This window comes from Gallus gallus, chromosome 7, assembly GCF_016699485.2.
Source record: "Gallus gallus isolate bGalGal1 chromosome 7, bGalGal1.mat.broiler.GRCg7b, whole genome shotgun sequence".
NCBI lineage: Eukaryota > Metazoa > Chordata > Aves > Galliformes > Phasianidae > Gallus > Gallus gallus.
This window is the reverse complement of record NC_052538.1, coordinates 12,033,724-12,054,204: the sequence shown is the minus strand read 5'-3', so window position 1 is coordinate 12,054,204 and position 20,481 is coordinate 12,033,724. Positions and strand designations below refer to the sequence as shown.

Sequence of the window (20,481 nt, the reverse complement as noted above, 5' to 3'; positions counted from 1 at the left end):
TTATGGAGACACTGTAAAATCATGAGTTAGGAAAAGAACATGCTTCTCCGTTCATATGAACTAAATTCACAGAAATATGCAAACTATAAATATAGAGACAAGTAACAGAAAAAAAATAATCACTGTTTTAGGCCAACTTCTCAACTGTTATAAACTAGCACAGCCCCACTGACTGCAAAGATAAACCTAATGCTACTGAGGCACAGGTCCTCACAGAGAAAGGATTATGGTTAAAAGCACCATGACAGAAGGGAGCTACCAGTTAGTCTTGGAAAAACGTGTTGCTTCCCAGCTGGTATGGATTGGTGCAGCTGCGCTGACTTCAGAGAGCCAGCAGCACTCTACATAATTTGGCCTGTAGGCAGCACAGAGTTATGAAAAAGAACAGTGTCACTTGCCCTGTTTACTTCAAGTAGCTAGTGTTAGAACAGGTTATGTTGGACACCGGTCAGTAGCCTGATCCTGGAGCGCCAGCTATTTGTACTGTGTGGTTTATGCGTGTCGTGGGACAGCTACAGTGTGCACACTGAACATGGGTAGAGTTACCACTTGCAGAGCTGAGCGCCATAGAAAGGGGATACAGCTGAGAACCTCACAGAGAGGAAACGCAACAGCAGTAGACCACATTATTATTAATTTCACGTGGAAAAAAAACGTAGCCTGAGACCTGCCCTTTTGGAGGGCACACAGCCTGGGTGGCTCTCATTTACATAGACTTGTGAGAATTGAGCTGCAAAGTGCAGCTCGTGGCTGCCATTAATTCCTTTACTGGGTTCTTTTCAGGACCTCCACCTGGGTGCCCAGGAGAGCAGGTGGCAGATACCATTAGCTGTGCCAGAGAATCCTTCTCCAGAGCAAAGGGTGGAGGACAGGAAGGGGACACCTCCAGCAGCCAAGCACAGCAAGGAAGACAACTTGGTGGCCGAGCCTGGTCCAGACAACCGGAGCTCCAGCATGGGGACCTCCTTCTTACCCTCAGTACATCACTGCTGGGAGAGGGGACAAGGAGAGGGCTGCCGCTTGGGCAAGTACCGGCTCAGGGACCGTTCTTCACTGACAGCCCCCTCCGGCGGGGCAGACGAGCGGAGCACGCCTTATAGCAGGGGCAGCTCCGCTAAGGGAAGCGGCCCATTTTATCGCGTGGGGGAGGGAAAAAGCGCCGAGTGCCCAGGAACAGCGGCCAGGGCTCTGGGGGTGGGGGCTTTCCCCCGAGTCCTGACGTAGAAAGTAAGCCGGGATGACCGCCCCGGCTTCTTAAGGAGCGCGGCGGCGGGCGCGGTAAGCGCCCTGCCCGGCTCTCCCTGCACGCCGGAGCGCCGAGGTAAGGGCTGCGGGAGGCGGCGGGCGGAGGGCGCGGGGCGGCCGGGCAGGGCTGGGGCGGGGGGAGCCCGCAGGCGGTCCCTTCGCACTTTGCTACCCGCCACCGCCTGCGGCATCTTTAAGCTCCGGGATCGGGGGGTGAATGGTCCTAACTGGGAGCTCCAACCAAGGGGAACGGTGATAACGAACGAGCTAATTAACTTTTTTTTTTTCTCCTTTATTGTACGGCACTGATCATTATGTGAGGCAGGATGGGGGGGTCAGTTAGCGAGGGGGAAAAAGAAAAAAAAAAGAGCAGCAAGGTGTAAACAGCACATACACATGAAAGAAATTTATGGGTAGACCGATCCTAAAAGTTGGAGTGCAGAATTCATGAGCATAGGTAAGGCACTAATGAAAATGCTATCTCCTGAGCACCTCTCCCGTTCTTGGCTACCGAAATCAATCCCGAGGCTTGCAGAAGGCTAGCTGACGCAAATGCTCCTCAACTGCAGCCAGCAGGCAAGGAGCAGCAGGGCTGGGTACCGACCCTGCTCAGTGCTGCCCACACCACGCCTCGAACGGCACAGCCTCCCAGCTCCCTGCCTACAGCAGCCCCTTTGTTTTTTGCCTCTGACGAGCCCAGAGTCTCTCGTCTTGCCCAGCATTGTAACTTAGAAAGTTTCCAAAAGGGGTTGGGGGAAGGGGAGGGAAAAAGGCAAAGTAGCCAACGATATAGCCCCTGTCCAAATGACAGCTGATCAATTTTAGTATAACTCCTTAGTCTGAACTATTTGCTTAGTTTCCCTTAAGTTTGGTTTCTTTCAAGTTTATCTTAAAAAGAATCTTACTAAGGTAAGTTAATTATGCCCCTCTAAAAAGTCGAGGTAAGCAGATGTATGCATATTACATGGTGCACACGCACAGGTGCCCGCTGCCCATTAGAAGGGCTCTGATGCACACGCTAGGAGGAATGAAGTAGTGATTCACGGCATGTCCTCCAATTTGCCTCTCAGAAAGCAATCCAAACCTGCCCTGAGCAGTAGGGTACAGGGGAATTATGCTTCTGGAGATCCTGGTAGCTGCACAAGGTCGGTCCTGTTACTAACAACTATCCAAGCAGCATGGGAAACATGTTCTATCCCTCTTCATTAAGTGCAAGTTTGCAATCCAAGGCTGACAAGTCAACATTCCTCATGGGATCCAAATTCAAATTGAATACAGACTTTACTCTCCAACTCCTTACAGTTAAATACCTCTAAAGTTCCCAGAACTTGACTATGGAACCAGACGGGTGCTAGAGAAGAACATCACTGTCAGGACTAAATTTGCAGAAGAGCCCTGCAATAATATACGCTCAAAAAAAGCAGCTTAGCCTTTCCTGGTCTTGCACACAGGCTGTGGCCAGGCTACTTTCACACACACAATCCCTCTGTGTGCACACATCCTGCCTTTGGCATCTTTCTTCACAGAGTATAAAGATACTGCTTTTGTTTTTGATGAGCACTCATGGAAGAGTCACTAAGTTAAGCTGGTTAACAGAGGTAGCTTCTCCCTTCCTCATTAAAAGCAAAAAAACTCAACAACTCAACCCTACACACAACCAGTTATACTCTCTCCAAATGGTCAAACCAAGACCATAACGTGTGCTGAGCTGTTGCTTTTAAATAGAACTGTTTGTGCTAAAAACTGATCTCAGATGCTGGTTTCTACAAACAGCATGTTCTCCACGCACCAAGATCTAAACTAAGAATAAACCCCAAACTTGTTCCACATCAGAAATAATACTGAAAACATATTAGAAAATACACAACAGAAGCAGGTGCTAGAAATGAAATCTGATGGAGACTACTGGGCCTTTCTGTCCCCAGAAGGTTATCATTCTCCAGATTTCTCCCTCTGTAGCTGCTGTGTATGAAGTTTCACAATATGAAACAATTGTCATTGATCTGTAAGCATCTGTACATTTCTATATATGAATGTGTATATGCTGTATGATACAGATGCTGTACTATGGCTTTGCTATACCCCCTTTTCAGAATCATTCTGCATTTTAGCAGGTAAAACACCCCTGCTCAATGGATGATTTTGCAAACTACCATTAGTTCATTAGAACATGCTTTCAACAGCTTTCTGCCTGCACCTGCAGATCCCTGGGAGTCTGCAGACTATTTTAAAGGACTTGGAGAAAAGCAAGACTTTCAAAAGAGAAAAATGAGTGGATCTTTACTGGAAAGGTGTAAGGATCTGCAAATATGCCTAAAACTTTCAATATGAAGAAATTAGAGATAAATGATTTTATCACAGGGATCTGAGAACAATTTTAACACGTGCTTCTGCAGCACAGAATAATGCAATTCCACTGAATTTATACAAGAAAGCATATCTGGATTTTTAAAGAACAAATAACTACTATCAACATCTAGTGCCTTCTATGAAGTGTAAGGTACAGGGTTTTGTTCCTGAGTCTAATGGTGATAAGTTTAAGTTATATTGGTTTTGCTATGTTTCAGTGACACAATGGATTTTGGTAACAGAGGGAGAATCCACTGCAACATGAGGCTCACCTACTGTCTGCTAGTCATGGGAGTGTTCTGTGTGACACCTTCCCTCTGCCATAGCCAGATTGATCCACTGGCTCTTGGGCGAGCAGACCCTCAGTGCTGGGAATCCTCCTCAGCTGTATTACTGGAGATGAGGAAGCCTCGCATTTCTGACTCTGTCAGTGGCTTTTGGGACTTCATGATCTTCCTGAAATCATCAGAAAACTTGAAACATGGGGCTCTGTTCTGGGACCTGGCTCAGCTATTCTGGGATATCTATGTGGACTGTGTGCTCTCCAGAACCCATGGCCTAGGAAAAAGACAGCTTGCAAAAGCTCAACAGAGGATCACTACTCTACCTTCTCAGTTCACAGGGAGAAACCAAGGTTATTACTCCTTTAATATATCTCACTGGCAGTAAACAGTCTAGGAAAGGCAGAAAATGCAGGCTTATATCGCCATATGGTAATAGCACACAAACAGTTGACAGTGCTGCACAACTCACCCACCAATCTGACACAAAACTATGTCAAAGTTCAAAGTGATCACAGTAAAAATTTGATTTCCTAATAACATAGACTTAAAAGCTATCATTAGAGTTCCATTTTATGAGAGTTGGGCAGAAAAGGCAGAAGTAGAAAATAAAACATTGGAGGATTCAAACAAAGACAGCAGCTCAGCAACTGAACAAAGATATTCTTCAACACCAGCAATTCAATCACTGTTGTGCCACAGACAGGCTATTTCCAAGTTCCTCATTCTGAGAAGTACATTAGTCCAGGAACAGTCATACCGGTGCTGCTGGGGAGAGCAGCACTCTTTCAGCAGAGGAGTAAGGATATGTTTAATTGTCATTTAGTAGTCAACCACTACATGTTCGTATTTCCAGGTAACTTGGTCCAACACAGAATGGAAACAAACATAGCACTCAGGTGCAAGCAGACTGTCAGACACAGCCATGGATTCAGGAAGAACAGGATTTATGACACTGAAGTGCTGCAATTCCTTATCTCTAGGTTCCCTACCTGAGAGCAGAATCCACAGACTTAAAGTAAGAATCTCCATAGGCAGTAAGGCAAGAGCTGGTACTTAACAGTAGGATCCACAAAAGGTAGCATGTCACTTAGCTTCCCCGTTCCCAGTGGAAAAATACAGCATAGCTTTTCCTAAATCTCATTTCTCTACAAGGCTTCAATTCTAATCCTGCTACCAGTAGGTGCATCCTTCCCCAGAGAATATCATATTTCAGAAAGGGACAGTGCTATGCTTTGAAAGAATTCAGATCCTTATCACTTCCTAGATCAGTGTTTAAATTATTAGGATTTTGGGATCAATGCCCATGGAATAACAAAGAACCTCTCTGGGCAGTCACCTATTAGGGCGTCTCTGCAGAATGGACATAAAATCAGCATTTTTCTGTCCCAGTGACACTATACCACTGGACAGTCCAGCTCTTACCCACAGATCTTAATTTTGTGTGTGTGTGTGTATTGGAACACAGAACTCAATAAGAAGGATCAAGAGGTTTTAACACCCGTTACCTACAAATAGTATCTTAGCCATTAAGGTAGGAGATGGGAACTGTGTTTGAATCAATCCCCTCAGACTGAAGAGGAACTCATGCAGTGACAGTTTCTAAACTGAATCAAACAAACATTATCTCACAAAGGAAACAAACTTCTGTGCTGATAAGGCTAATGCACTTCTAAGTACAAGAAGAATGTAGCTTTAGTACTGCTGCCTCATATGTCTTTTAAAAGATGAGAGAACCATCAGGCTAAAGCAGCTGATGAATTTTGTCTTTTATTTTTTCCCCAGGATTACAGCTTTGAATTTTGTTGCCAAAAGTTCCCTGAGCCTTTTCTTTGCAAATGGCTCTTCCTATCACACTTTGCTTTTCCTAAATAAACAACTAGTCTTCAAGACTAGTAGTCAAGATTAAGAGTAACAGCATGATGTCTTTTGAAGTACGATTCTGTTGTTTTGTGATTAATACCAACTCTGTTTACTCTTATACAGAGGGATCTTAAGATACTACTAAATATTCGCACTTTAAGAGAAACACGAACTTCTCCCTCCCCTCTTCCCTCCCATTCTTTGACCTCTTTGTTTTGTAAATCTCAACCAACTGGTCTGGTTTCACTGCACAATTGATTATCAACAGTTAGAAGCAGGCGGCTTATAGCAGTGTCAGACTGTTTTATTTCTTCGAGGAGCTATCTAACCTCTCATTCAAGTCTCCCAGTTTCTTAACAAAGCCAGCAGTTTTAATCTTTGTAGCCCATGACCCTATCGCCTTTAAAAGGCGTGAAAGCAGAAATCAATTGTTAATAATTGCAGAGATAAATCACACCCTAGAAAGTGATGAGAAATTGAATGACTACTTATTATGTGCAAAGATATGTACAAGCCTGTTTTCTTATCTCAAAGAGTATCATTAATTGCATTTGAATGGCCTTACGTTCTCCATTCCACACCTACATGGACAGGTATGAATTGGCCTCAGTAGGCTAGTTTTAGAAGAGTCAACCAGTGCTGTTACTTCTACAACTGTTGATAACATCTTTATTTGAATTTTTTTACCTTATTCTTCTTAAGCATTTGTAACAACCGCTTTCTTTTTTTTTTTTAAGGCAAACTGTCATAAATCAGGAATAATCTGTAAGTTACATACACTGTAGTTCCTCAAGCATACAGAACAAGAAAAAACAAGACAGATCTGGACTTAACACAGAAATGCTGGTGTTAAAGTATTATTGTTGTCATCATGTCAGATTTCTGAACAAGAAGATAAACCCCATGAGATCATTGTGAAGATTGAGTAATACAGAACCAGAAAGTGATTTGGGCCAGAAGGGACCATAAAGATCATCACAACTCTCAATAGCAGGGAGTAACAGGAACTAAAAGCTTGTCTAAGTAAAACAGAAAAACCTGCAAAGCCAAAGGAAGTAGGAAAGTCTTTGGTAAAGCTTGCAAGTAGCAATGAACAGAACTATTCTCACACACCTAAAAAGCACCTCCACAGTTCTTCAAACTCTGCCTTTTGGGGACACAAGTCTGTCTGACTGTATACTGAGACACAGCTAGAAGTAGCTCAGTTTCAGGCTTACAGTTTTAAACACCATTTTCTGAACCAACTCAGCCCTTCTAGGCTCCTGACAGCAGTTACCAATAGTCTAGAGATACTCTAAAGTCTATACAATCAACAAAAAACATAACAAAAGTCAAAATTGCTGTATTTGAGTTAGCTGACAAACTACCCCCATTTTCCTGTAACCTTGCTTAAACTAACTGCATAAAAACTCTCTAGATAGTCTACAGAGAAGCACCAGCCACCTTTAAATTTGGTGGGGAAAATCCTTTAGTTATCTGACCAAGGTATCTTTAATCAACCATTCTCTTCCTTTTCTAAAGCAATAAAAATAAAAAAAAATAATTAAAAAAAAACAGGCTTCAGAAAATCACTTCATATATTACAACAGAGCAAATAGATACATCATAGTTACAACAACTTCCAATGAGCCAAAATAAAACTTAAAAAAAACAACAAGGAAGATAAAGCTTTTGTACTTACAGTTAATCTTTATGAAGAGCTGCTGTACAATATCCTCCTCAAGAAGACACGTAGTACAATACCAGTATAAATAATCAAAGATTATAAATTCAAAAATACTCTCTGCCTATTTTCTGCTTATCTCCTCCTCCCCAGCAGTCTCTTCACTACCTCACCACTCAGAGTGATCACAGCTGTACACACCTCCCTCACAGGTGCAAGTAATTAGGCTCACATGAGCTCCTGCACATAGCCCAACCACCAGGGCCAAACACAACTTGTCCTAGTTCTGCTAGGGTGCTAAGGAGAGTAGTGAGGTAAGGACTATTGTATTAAGCATTTGAAATCTGGTAAGTAAACATATACTGTGTTAATCTGTTACTTTTTCAGAAGAGTAATATGTTTAAAATTAATAAAGCCACTCTGTTGGCTTTTGGAGATCACTGCAAAGAAAATATTCCATAGTTCTTTAAGGAAATAATAATGTTGTTACTAAATAGCAAGAGAGATCTCATTCATTGTGCAGAAAGGTTAACAATAAGCCAACAAGTTTGTGAGGTTGTGTGGACTCCAACAGATAACTGCTCTAACCCTGCTAATTACAAGTGAAAAAGTTTTATAGGAAGGCTAAAAAGGAAGGCCTGTGATGAAGGGGAAGACCAGAGTGGTTTGTCAGTGAAAGGCAACTTGCAGATAGAGAGTTATAACTATCATCAAAATGAGAGGTCTGGGGCCACAACACGTAGTTACTGCTGAGGATATTGGGACAGTAACAGCTAAAGATGGAGGAAGCACAGATGGGGGAAACTGAGTGCACAGCAGCTCTTTGTCATTTTAAAATTAATTACTTATATGTGTTTTAATATCACTTTTCAGGGATGTTCACTCATATTCAGAGGTCACCAGTTCTGACGAAGAAAGACTTCTTTGAAGATTTAATAAAAAACCACAAGCATAAGAGTAGATCTACGTTACTTGGAAGAATCACTGGAGAGCTAGGGAAAAAGAGGAAATGACACATTTAATCCAAGATCTCAATTTGTAGTTTTTTTAACTGTTTCTCTTTTTTGCATTTTAAGTCCCACTGATGTTAATTTGCAGGTGGACAAATGCCTATAACTAGTACTGTATCTGATTAACTTCTGGGTTGTTGTCTTGTTTTGTTTTTGTGTTGTTTTTTTTCTTAAGTGCCTATGAATTTAGTCTCCGTAATAAACTGCATGGTTTATAAGCAGTTGCCTGCTTCAATCTGTATGTATATCAGGCTTTTTCTAATGCGTGTGACTTACTCAAACTATTTTCTTTTGAGTGCCAAAGCAGGAAAAAACTAGTCCTCCAATGAGACATAGACAAACAGAGCAGGAAGTTGCCCAAAACCTCCACCACTGCCACTATTGTACATATAGCTGCACACACATACAGAGCAACCACTGCTGAAAGACATCATCCTACTAAAAAAAAAAAAGCAGTGCATTTTTTTTTCTATTAAAATAGTTCCCAAAGACTTTGAAGTTTACCAGCAAAAGGCAAAATGAAAGATGTTGACAGGTCTCACCAGCTCCCCTGTTTGCTTTCATAGGACATCTTTATGGTATTTCCTTAGATTTCTAGTTATACAAGTGCTTATTAAAATGGAACACATTCTTACAAAGAATTTAAACAAAGGAATTCTTGTGCATAACTTAAATCTGCTTCTTTCTTTCAGTTTACAAGCTGTTTGTAACCAAGTCAGTTTCCTCTGACTGTTATTGATAACTCTCACAGGCAATTTGATATTATTATTATAATATATTACTATTATGTAATTGATATACTGGATGTATGCAAATACAAAATTCAACTTTCCAGGGCAGGTCCATTTAGTTGTTCAATCAAAGCTTCTTTCCTCGAGCATATGGCAATATTTGTTCTTTTCTCCACAAAATATCCAAATCAAAACCAAAACTCATTTGCAGAAGCATTTTGGGTCTTCAGCAACTTGTAGAAGTAAGTTCAAGTAGAAAAATGTGTAAATGAAATCTTGAAATGGCTACTAGACCTGAAGAAAATACACGCTATTCATTGCCCCATTGGATGGAATCCTGATTTTACAAAAGCAGACAGCAAACCTCAGGCAGCCTCCGAAATTTGGTGGGATTGAATAAGTGTTTAAAGTTGAGCATTTAACGAATCATGTAAATGTGCAACTGAGAAGTGATCGTGACAGTAATGTGAGTATAGGAGCATGCCCACGCCTACTCCTGGCTGCAGCTGCTGCCTGCAAGAGTGCTCTGCTACCATGTGGGAGGGAGGCAAGGGTATTGTTACAACATCTCACTCTCCTTCTATTGTTGTTAATTATCTAAGTTATATTATCTAAAAGCTCTGTTATGCATAGCTTTCTACTAACACAAGAGAGACTGTCTTCATGCACAATCCCTACAGTTACTAAGACTAGCAACAAAGTACAGTACGAACCAGATGCCCAGCCAAGCAGGATTGGAATTGTAGTAGAGTGGATTCTACCTGTTCTCATATGCTTTCAAGCTCTAGAAAACAACAACAAGAACCAGAATGTGAACAGGTACTGTTAGACTCTGTTCCATAGCACCCTTTGGGAAGAGGCTAGCACATCCAAATTTTATACGTTCCTTCTAAACAAGAGGACCTCTTAGAAAAAGGCTACTGGCAGCTTTCTTCCTCCCTTCAGACAGTAACAGAAATTAAGAAATACCACTGCTGGTCAAGCAGATGTTTAGCTTAAATAACAACATTATTCTGCTTCAGCAAGTTCCTTTATTAACAGGCTGTAGCATCATTTGGCCTTCAAGGAAATGGGCAGGGAAGGATTAGTACATGCAGGAGAGACTAAGAAAACAGATGAATCTCAAGCATAGGTCCCACTATAGATAACGTTTGGAAATTGCTGATGTAAAGGAGATGATCCATGTTATTAATTGTGCTGAAATAAATTAAAAGAAAATGGGAGGAAAATTAAATTTCATGTAAACATGTATGTGATAGAATTCCTAACAAAATCCTACCTCAGAGATTTTCTTCTCTCTGAAGGACTCACAGCTTAATTCTGTTTTATGACGAGGTCTTACTTCATCCAGATCTCAATGATTTGGCATAAAATCACAGCTGGAGGACGCTGTTTGATACTGATTCATTTATTATAAGCTGGGGCCTCCTAGGGTGGTTGCGTGAAGAAAAAGCAGATACAGTGAGGATGAAATGTAAGCAGCTTTGCTGTACTGTCTCAAAATAATAATATAAAGTTGTTTCCTATCCTTTCCCCTGTGAATTTCATGGCAGATCTTGGCATGACCCAGGATTGTTTCTGTTGATTCTGCTCCTGGCTTGCTGTTCCTCAGTCACAGTGTGGCAGGAGAAGGGTGGAATGAACATTTATGACTGAGGTTGCTTCACTGTGTGCAGGACTGAGAAATAACAAAATAAAGTCTTGAGACTTTGCCCTTTTCAACTTATAGAGAACTAGCAACTAATTAATTGCTTATTAATGTGGAAAATACTTCCTTGAGTCTTTGCTTGCTGCCACAAAGTGAAAGTTAAGGTTCAGGGATATCTATCTACTAGCATTTGTGTTCCAGGCCTGTCCTATACTGCATCTCACAAAACCGGTTTTTGTCAGCTGTCAATGTTTCCAACTGATTTTGATTCATATCCACCTGCTCTGAAGAGTATTTAAAGCCTCGTCAGAAGTTGCTGTGTATCTCCTCATAATAGCCAGCTATGCTGTTTGCATCTCCTGGCACAGGTATACTGGAAAAGCTACTAATCTTCTGTTTATGTGAGAATACAGAGGTATGCACTTCCTAGTGAACTCTGCTATTTGTTTCCTGCTTTCTGGAGTCTTTCTCTGTCAGTTAGTTAATTTACCTTCCATCCTCTTCACTCTTCATTTGCTACAGACTATCTGTTAGCTACAGTTACATACCATTCTTTGTTGCTATAATTCTTGCTATGTGTTGTGTGTACTTAAGGCTTTCAGTGACTAAAACTAGCACACACAAAAAAAAAACCCAGGAATGTTCAACACCATCACTACAATATAAGGTCTTTCAAGAAAGTAGCTGAGGTGTTACAAACAGAAAACAAGATTTTTAGCCATTTTCTAGGCAGCCCCTGTATCTTCATGATCATGACATATTATGAAAAAAAGACAAGGAAAATATGTGGAAAATTAAGTGGTCTGCTGTGCAGCTTCTCTTCAGCACCACACTTTTAGCCTTTTTCTATCACATTAGTCTAAACAGTGTTTCGTTACACATAAAGATAAATTTCAGAATATGCATTTTTTTCCCTTTTTTTTTTTTCTTTTTCCCCAAAGTTGATTTGTTTTCTTAGTCATCACAAACTAATTCCTATAAAAATTAGGAGTCTTTTCTCTCTTGGTGAGCTGGTATAATTCAAGTAACTCAACTAAAATCCTTAAAAACATGCAAATTTCTCTTGAAGCATGAATGATTTTGAGCACAGATCTTTAAACTACTTCCATGTACTATCAGAAAAAAATGTTTTTATTGTAGCTGTCACCCTGAAGGGATATCACACAATTCCAATCAAGTAACTGAAGCAAGGCACATCAACAACTGAGAGAGAAATGGGCTGAAGAATCACACTTAGTAACTTTGCCATCAGTTCATACGGTCACTTGATAAATAGTTAACAATTCAAAGAAGAAAAATATCTGATAATAACATTCAGATCTTTAACATGCCCCAGCTTCACCCATTATCTTAACCTTCAGAATGGCTGTTTCTAAAACAATATGCAATTACGACACTCCATCATTACAGATTATACTAGTGTATCTCACTGAAATCACTGGTGTTGTACTGCTATAAGAACAAGCAGCCAACAAGAGGTGATGAAAGAAGAGCAATGAGTACCTATTATTTTTCTCCTAAGAATGAACTAAGTTCTTTCCAAAAGCTTTCATTCACTTATCACTATAAGAAATTAACCTAGACTATAGTATGAATGGCCCAAAGCAGTATTTCTTTTGCCTGGTCTATTCTTTTCTCTTCAAACCCCAACCAACGTGCTGCTGAGGCTTAATAAATCCTTTCTAGTTTACATCAACAAGTGCAATCTACTACCATTAGCCAAACATCTACTTCCAAGCTTCCACGCAGTACTTGTATGTTTACTTACATAGGCAGATGTACTCCTGTATGTGTATGTACAGGGTTTATAAGTATTTTTAATACTCTGGAAGGTTTAGATTCATACAGTGCTAGCAACCAACTAAAAATGACTTCTCACACATTTTAGATGCTGTAGGTAACATTACATTCTTATTAACCATTCTGTATTAGACATCACATTCTTATTAACTGTTCTATACTAATATAAATACATATATATCAATCCATACAGCTCATTCAGAGCAACCAAATTCCTTTAAATGTTCAAAACTTTTCTTTCCCCTTTAAATATGCATTTCTCAGTTTGGAATAATGTGACCATTGAGTCCTGAGGTGTCTGACAGTAAAGAATTTATTCCTTCCAGTTGGACTAAGAAAAAAAAGACTTGATAGAAAATATATCACTGAAACCACCTGCCTCAAGCCATTTTTATAGGAAAAACAAATGTTTCTGAAACACAATTCATTATCAGTTATATAGCAATGAAAAGAGAGTACAGGACGGGACAGTTGTGAAAGCCAATGCAGCATTAGTGATGTTATACTCATTTTAATCAGCTGCCCCTGTATCTACTGTACAGGAGTTAGAAACCACTAATGGAAAAGAAGTGTTATTCTCTAACACTATTTGTGGTTCCTGGTGAAGTTGTTAAATGCAGAAATCTGTTAGGCTCAGTTACTGCAGTGCAACATCTGAGCTACTTTAAAGAGTGTGACATGGCTTTAATTACCTTCAGTAGTTCAGTGGAGCTGTAAGGTGAATGCCATTTTCTGTCACTTCCAAGCTGGCAGTTACGTGGTTGATGAGATCAGAGAAGGATCTGCAAACACGTTCAGCTGTAGAGAAGAAATGCTGCTTCAAAGCTGACTGTTGATCTGAAAAGAAGAACAGATTTTAGCTCTTCCAGAAAATTTGGTTGCTGCCAGAGCTCTAAAATATTCTTCATAAATCTCTAATGTTAGACAATTCTGTATAAGCAGCAGCTTTTTCTGTCACTCTCCTCATTACATCCTCATTATCATCATGAGTGTTGAACAAAGTTTTGCTGTAGTAAGACTACTGATTACAAAAGCATTTTGTACTGCTGAAAGTTTGCCTGGGACTAGAGCAAGAGTTAGTGTGTCAGAGCATTAGTTGACAACAGAAAAAACCTCCAGTGCCCTCATCAGTGTGAGTTTGCTCCTCAGTCGACTGCTGAGACTGACTTCCTCTTACATGCTTATTTTAAATTACTCAAGTATTAGGGGCTATAGTCCACCTTAAAGGAGTAAGTTCTTATATTGCACCTTACAGCATTACAGTACTTTTATAATGGCAAGGGCAAGATTCTGAGTTTCCTCTGAGAGTTAAATGACTATGAGTGATTTATAGAGTAAACTGAATGAAGATGAGAAGACAGTGTCAAGATAACTGAGAGAACTCGTACCTGGTTGGGCTTGAAGAGACAATGCATCCATCAATTTCATCACTAGCTGCTGCAGTTCCACTTCATCGCAGAATTCTGTCTTATCAGATGGTACCTGTATCGCAGCGGGAGTAAGAGCTGTATTCCTTATGGTGCCACTGTCGTAGTTTTCCATCAATTCAGGGAGATATGTATGATTATCTTTTATTTTTTTAAACTGTCCCATAAAAACTCTGTCACTCTGCAAGGTCACTGACTTCACCGGGTCTTCTGAGAACATGATGTCCACTGTAGCAGGAGCCTCAGATGACTCTAAAGCCTGTATTCTATTTGCAGAGTTGACGTGATTCAAAGCTTTCCAATCTGAACTTGTTCTAGAAATGGGCTTTATCTGAACAGGATTTAATCCACCCTGCATTTTGCTTTCCTGAAGAACATGCTGATCTCCTGGTATCATATTCTGACACAGTGAAAATGAAGGATGTGCTGTTGACTGTAACACTGTCTACAGTAGACAAAACATAGAAAACACATAATGAAAATAAGTGATGTGTTTGTGCATTGGTAATACTAAAATAGGTGGGAAAAATCATTTGGAGTCAGAATATATATATATTCAATTTCTGGTATACTTTAACCAATAATTTTTTACAAACAAAATATTTGCCTACAGTGAAATAAGACTTTGATTTTGGATAAATCTATGTGGCCATTTTTTCCCACAATTCCAATCCAAGGACATATGCTTTAATGCCATTGAAAACTGAGGATACTAATGTTCCAAGACTACATTCTCAGCAAAGTCAATCTAAAAGAATTAAACTAAGGGGAAAAAACATATACAAATTAAGCACATATCAAACAACCTCTGACATACACAATTCCAAAACCAGGCTAGCTTTGGTGCCACAATTCTATTTGGAATTTTCTATAGTGTATCAGGATAGCAAACACCATTATTGTACAAACACCGAACTAACTGTACATACACTGGGCACCTAACTGCATGTGTGTGGCCAATCCTGCATGTTGCGGACAGGACAGTGTCACAGCATACACACAATATGGTGACACACAAGGTCGTAGTGGACTCCATGTGCAAATGCCATAAAGCTGTGCACTGCATATGTGTCTTATATTCCTATATGTTTGACCTGAAAAACACTCTAAAAGTTGCATGGCAGAAAATGCCACAAAATGCTGCAGTGTCAAATACGTATGAGTTCCCTGTAACACAGAATCTTTTTAGAACCTCAGAGATAGTTCAGATGAGCAACAGTTAATATAACCGAAAAGAAAAAAATATTTTCTCCAGGAGGTCTGCATTACATCCCAGTACAAGACAACGATTAGGAATGACAGAACAGTATTTTATTTATTCTGTGCCTATATAGCATTCCTCTCTAAAGGAACAACTGCAATGAAATATCTAATGCTTCTGCTGGGAAACATTTTCCCACTCTTATTGGAATTCTTCCTCATTATCTTCATTGCAATATTATCTAAACATCCCAGACATGTCTATCCATACTAGGTGCTAAATATATTTAGAATGAGAAGAAAATCCCTGCCACAAAGAGCCTATCTGCTCTCTATGAAGACAAAAACTGGAGCTGACTGAGCAGATAAGCAGAGAATGCATGAAATAGACTCAAGGGAACTGGTCTGCAAGAAAAGTAGTAGTTGGTGTTCAGTAATTGTGCACAGCTAAGAAGATTCTTCATTAATTTTATCACTATACCTTTACTTCTTGCTTCATTTTACATAGCTCCATTTGCAGGTTTTCATGGCTTGCTCTCAGGCTTTGGAGTTTTGCCTCTATTTTGAAGCTTTTGTCCTCCTGGCAGTTATGAAGAAATTGCATTTTGTGCTTCCATTTATTCAACTGCTTCTTCATGTACCTTTCAGGGAGACAGGAGTGTGGGAATATTGCTAGATCCATTACACACACACATATTTCCAATTATGGAAAAGAGCGAACACTGTAGAGCAAACTTTCTTCTCTTTGTCAATTCAGCTTCTGGCTGAGATGACAGCATTTCAGGAACTGGGCTGTATACACAGAATTATCAAGAACAGGAATGTACTGGGGGAAAGATGCAAGCTGAGTGGAAATGCAGCCAGGACGGAAACTTGCATCTTGGGGTTTACCATTCCTATAAAGACAGCTGCAATACAAAGAGCAGTCCCTCTGTCTAGGAACAAACTTCTCTGGCAATTCTTAAGACAAATCTCTGATCTGCAAAAGATTCGCATCCTTTTTCTCTAGGCATCATAAGAAAAAAAGCAGCCTTTCCCTCTCTAATTGAATCCCTTCTTGCTCCTGGTATTCTGTAAAGCTTGTCTGACAATACCAATAGTCCCCGTGCAGGTCACTGTCCCTTGAAATGATACTGAGACTTTTGTGATTAGAAGCTTCACTCCCTCACAGACAGGGAAGATTTAGAAATTACCCACACAGAGCACAGTATGTTAAAACTACCACCCATATCTCTGGTCTAGAGGTGGGATCTCTCTAAGAAGTCTGGGCAGAAATACAATTCTACCTTTTCCACAGCTGATGTGAAGACAGATAGAAAATTTGGTTAATGATGCAGTAACAAGCCAACTGCCTCATATTACCCAGCCAAAATAGTTATCTGTTTCATTTTGTTACATCCAGAAGTTTATCTGATTCACTTTCTTTTGTGCATTCATTGGCTTACACAGACAAGAGCAACATCAGCTTCACTGAAATCGTGCACAATTTGTCAGAAAGGGACAAGTTAGACCACTTTAAATTTAATTTAATATTACAGTGTAGTCCCCCTATTAAAGCATTTAATGGGTCTCTACTGTAAACTAATGACTGCCTTAAACTACCACAGAGTTCAGCTCGATCAGCAGACACATAAACATTGTAGGCTGGTCCGCAAATTAGAACAAAAAGCTTCCCATGTGTAATGTAATTCATTCACTCAGTTATGATAAGCTTTAGGTTAAAGGGTTTTTCTTTGCCTGAAACTGTTTTTCCAGTGATCTTCACTTGCAACTTGCATCACTAATTTTTTTCATTCATCCCTATTTGAGAGGAAAGTATTTAAAATCTCAGAATCATTCACTGTATTGCTGTCCTGGTTTTGGCTGGGATAGAGTTCATTTTCTTCCTACAGCTGGTACAGTGCTGTGTTTTGGATTTAGGAGGTGGTGAGCTATTGCACTGTGCATCTTTTGTTTCGTATACTAGTATTATTTCTCCTTCCTTTTCTGTCTTATTTTACTGTCTTTACTTCAACCTATGAGTTTTATGTTTTTTCTGATTCTCTCCTTCATCCCACTGAGGGTGAGGGGAAGTGAGTGAACGTCTGTGTGGTACTGAGCCATCTAACAGGTTAAACCACAACGATTGCCCAGAAGTTGCTGGTCATTGAAATACTTCATTTACCTACCTGCTCTTATTGTGAATACTTTTGATGGAACCATGCATTTTTAACACATCTGCTTCAAAAGATGAAATTGCCTAAAATAAAAAAGAGAAAAATATCTGTTTGTAAATTTATCAGCACTAAATTTTATTTTCTTTGCAAATTCTGTTATAAACAGGCATGGCAATTGGGGGATTTGACCTGTTTTATGGATTTACTAGCTAACTTCTCAGTCAACTGATTGCAACCAACAAATACATTTATGTATTTCTAAAGGCTGTTAAAATGGACTGAAAGATTTGCTCACTATAGGACAAATTCTTTGTTATACGACACATTCTGAGTGTTTCAGAATATGTTTTCTCTCCAATCAGAACAAAACCTAATTCTTTGAAAATCCTGAAAAATGAAATATTCTGATTTGGGAACTGTCTCTCCCAAGTCACACAGCTGCTTTGGGACAAGGAAATGTAGGAAGACGGACTGGATGTAGAAGGGAGAAGAGAAACTTCTGGTCTTTGGGTGCAAATAGTAATCTCTGGGCCATGCAGAACAGTAGTTCCAGAAGTCATGGAGACAAAGGCTTTCCAGATAAGCTGCTTTAGAGGCATGGCATGAGCTGGACTAGAATCTGGGCAACCAGGTAATTGTGAGACCCACAGTTGGGAAGCTAGGACCTTCAAGCTTATGGACTCTTTAAAAAGTTACCTTGCATAGGTAACAGTCTGCATCTCTTTAAGCAATCTGCACTGCTGTTGGAAATCAGTATTAAAATACTCCATAAGAATTCCACCCAAAAGAAAATTCAACAAGACAGTAATGTATTTGACAGAGTACCACTATAGTCGTGTCTCACTGTCTTCTGAAATGACAAGTGTGAACCATCAAAATGACATGCTTAAGCATTATCTGCTCACAATTGCTACTGTGAATTTGTGCTTGCTGGCATTATATCTCATGCTGGGCAGAGACCTAAAAGACAGTCCTATTTCAAAAGAAGAAGCACAGGAGTAGCAGCCAAGGGAGTGACCTGACACATGCAGGGTAGTTCGCAGTTACTGCACTCTTGGCTTCTGGGAAGAACAGAATGAGTACATGACACAAACTGGTTTGAACACAACCCAGTGTTCCGTATTTTCCTAGTAAGGGCAGAACTATGAACCTCTCAAATAAATATAGAAACACAGAACTGCTATGTACTTATTTTTATTTACATTATCCTTTCCACTCCTCTTGTATTGCTTCTCTGCAGGAAACCTGGAAATAGCTTGGTGGAAAGCTTTTATGCATGAGCTATTTCAGTTGGAGTGGACGCTACTTAATCCTTAAAAATGGCCCATACTATCCTCTTATATTGCTATAGTGATGAAAAAAGTCTAAGCCTATTAAGAATTAAGATGCCTTTACTCAATGCTTGCAGCGTGAGGTTATGATGGCATTTTTTGCTGTCACAATAGAGAGAGGGCTCTAGTATTAACTAGTCTTCTACATGCTGCTCTAAGACAACTTGAAAAGAAGAAAGGTTAACAAAGCAAATATTACTACACATGCTTCCAAAAGTCAAGGAGTTAGTCACTAATTTTGTTCACTGAGTTTTCAGTTCCCTCATTTTTCATGGAAAGGTGAAGCTGTCCATTACATTTCTTTTGCATCCGTACTTAGACATCGATTAGATAGTTAACATGGTCGGTCTTCCTCCAAGCTTTACTTATATTACACCTTGATGTCTCACTAACCTGAATTTTTGTCTTGCCTTGCTCCAGTATCTTGCTGTTATTGTCATTCTTGTGCAGTACAGTTCTGTTTTTGGATGTAAACTTGGGTGATTCCAGAATAGGGTTGTTCACTGGCAGAGACAGGTTTTCACGTCTAAGGAATGGTGAAGCACTGAGTTCTGCTGGGGGACTGTATACCAACAAAGAAATACTGAGTAGAGAAAAGATCAAGCTTTATGTGGTTTTGCTACCCTGAATGATGAAGGTAAAACTCATGTACTGTGGGCAGACAAACAGCTGTGCTACTGACTAAGAAAGAGGCATGGTCTGGCTATACCCACTGGCAGATTTTGGCTGAAAGAATGAAATTCCTTGAAACAAATTCCACTCTTTTAACAGAACCTCAACATCAGAGGTTCTTCTCTCCTTTTCTTCTCTCCTTCCATTTAGCATCAGTGCAATTTGCTCCTTCTCCTTTTCACATTAGGTATTAATCAAGATCTAAATATATTGGGAAATTCAATGATAAAAAGATAGCAAAGGGCCAGACATCCTGCTGTGCAGGTTATTCTATGCTGGGAAAAGCCCAGATACCTATCAGCCACACAGCAACACCTATAATGACACCCTCAAATGACATTTTCATTTTCATTAACTGCTATCCAAGCATAAGGTAAGCAAAAACCCACTGAGAATCACAGGGAAATCTTGATTGCCCACTGAAGGATTAAGTGATGTTCAAGAATGAAGAAACATATCACTGTTGAGAACAAGTGGGGATATATTAACAATGGAAAATGGTTTGCATTTCACCACATTCTGAAGAACAAACATTGAAATAATATCTTTATGACAATCACTGTAACTATCATCCATTGATCGTAGTGAAAATAAAAAACTGGTTTCTAATAGCAATATATTTACCTAGCACTATAGCATAGTCAAGTTTTATAACCAGCTCTTTCTCTTCCCTCCTTCCTTCCACAAGGATGAAATTATTTTAATGTAACTCTTTTAGAGAGGAGTGACCTTTTTTCTCTGTTTTGTTCTCACTCTCTTTTGCAGAACACGTGAGATGCAAGAGAGTTTCTAGGTCTTTACACAACAGGCAAGGTTTTTCACCTTTCATAAGTCTGTGTGCTCATCTCATGTAATTGTTCTCTTCAGTTTCTAGTTTTAAATATCAACCAAAATCCCAGAGCAAAGAAGGAGTAACTACACAGAAGATTGTAACACAACCTCCAATGCTCATTGTTAACTATTGCAATCTGTGGAAATACAGTAATGAATTTACACATTAACTAAATGCAGGCAAAATAGAACTGACCTAAAAGAACTTGAATGGTGATGCAAAAAATCAGCTACTCACAACAGTGAGTAATCCCACAGGACTTCTATTCAGTGG

The 20,481-nt window shown here is 39.7% G+C and overlaps 2 protein-coding genes across 2 annotated transcripts in view; one reads left to right on the top strand and one right to left on the bottom strand.

Annotated features, from left to right (window-relative positions):
- Positions 1–20,481, bottom strand: part of DYTN (dystrotelin) — a 50,709-nt gene that overhangs the window by 14,539 nt on the left and 15,689 nt on the right. The window contains exons 10-15 of the mRNA XM_040703916.2: positions 19,098–19,266; positions 17,386–17,456; positions 15,699–15,858; positions 13,979–14,462; positions 13,283–13,427; positions 10,422–10,570 (exon numbers count right to left, since the gene is read on the bottom strand). Coding sequence (XP_040559850.1) covers positions 13,285–13,427; positions 13,979–14,462; positions 15,699–15,858; positions 17,386–17,456; positions 19,098–19,266 — 1,027 coding nt within the window. The 3' untranslated portion in view covers positions 10,422–10,570; positions 13,283–13,284. The remainder of the gene's footprint in view (positions 1–10,421; positions 10,571–13,282; positions 13,428–13,978; positions 14,463–15,698; positions 15,859–17,385; positions 17,457–19,097; positions 19,267–20,481) is intronic.
- On the top strand, positions 889–8,626 carry FAM237A (family with sequence similarity 237 member A). Its single transcript, NM_001389496.2, has 3 exons — positions 889–1,321; positions 3,813–4,228; positions 8,275–8,626. The coding sequence occupies exons 2-3, from the start codon at positions 3,820–3,822 to the stop codon at positions 8,412–8,414; spliced, it is 549 nt and encodes a 182-aa protein (NP_001376425.2). The 5' UTR covers positions 889–1,321; positions 3,813–3,819; the 3' UTR covers positions 8,415–8,626.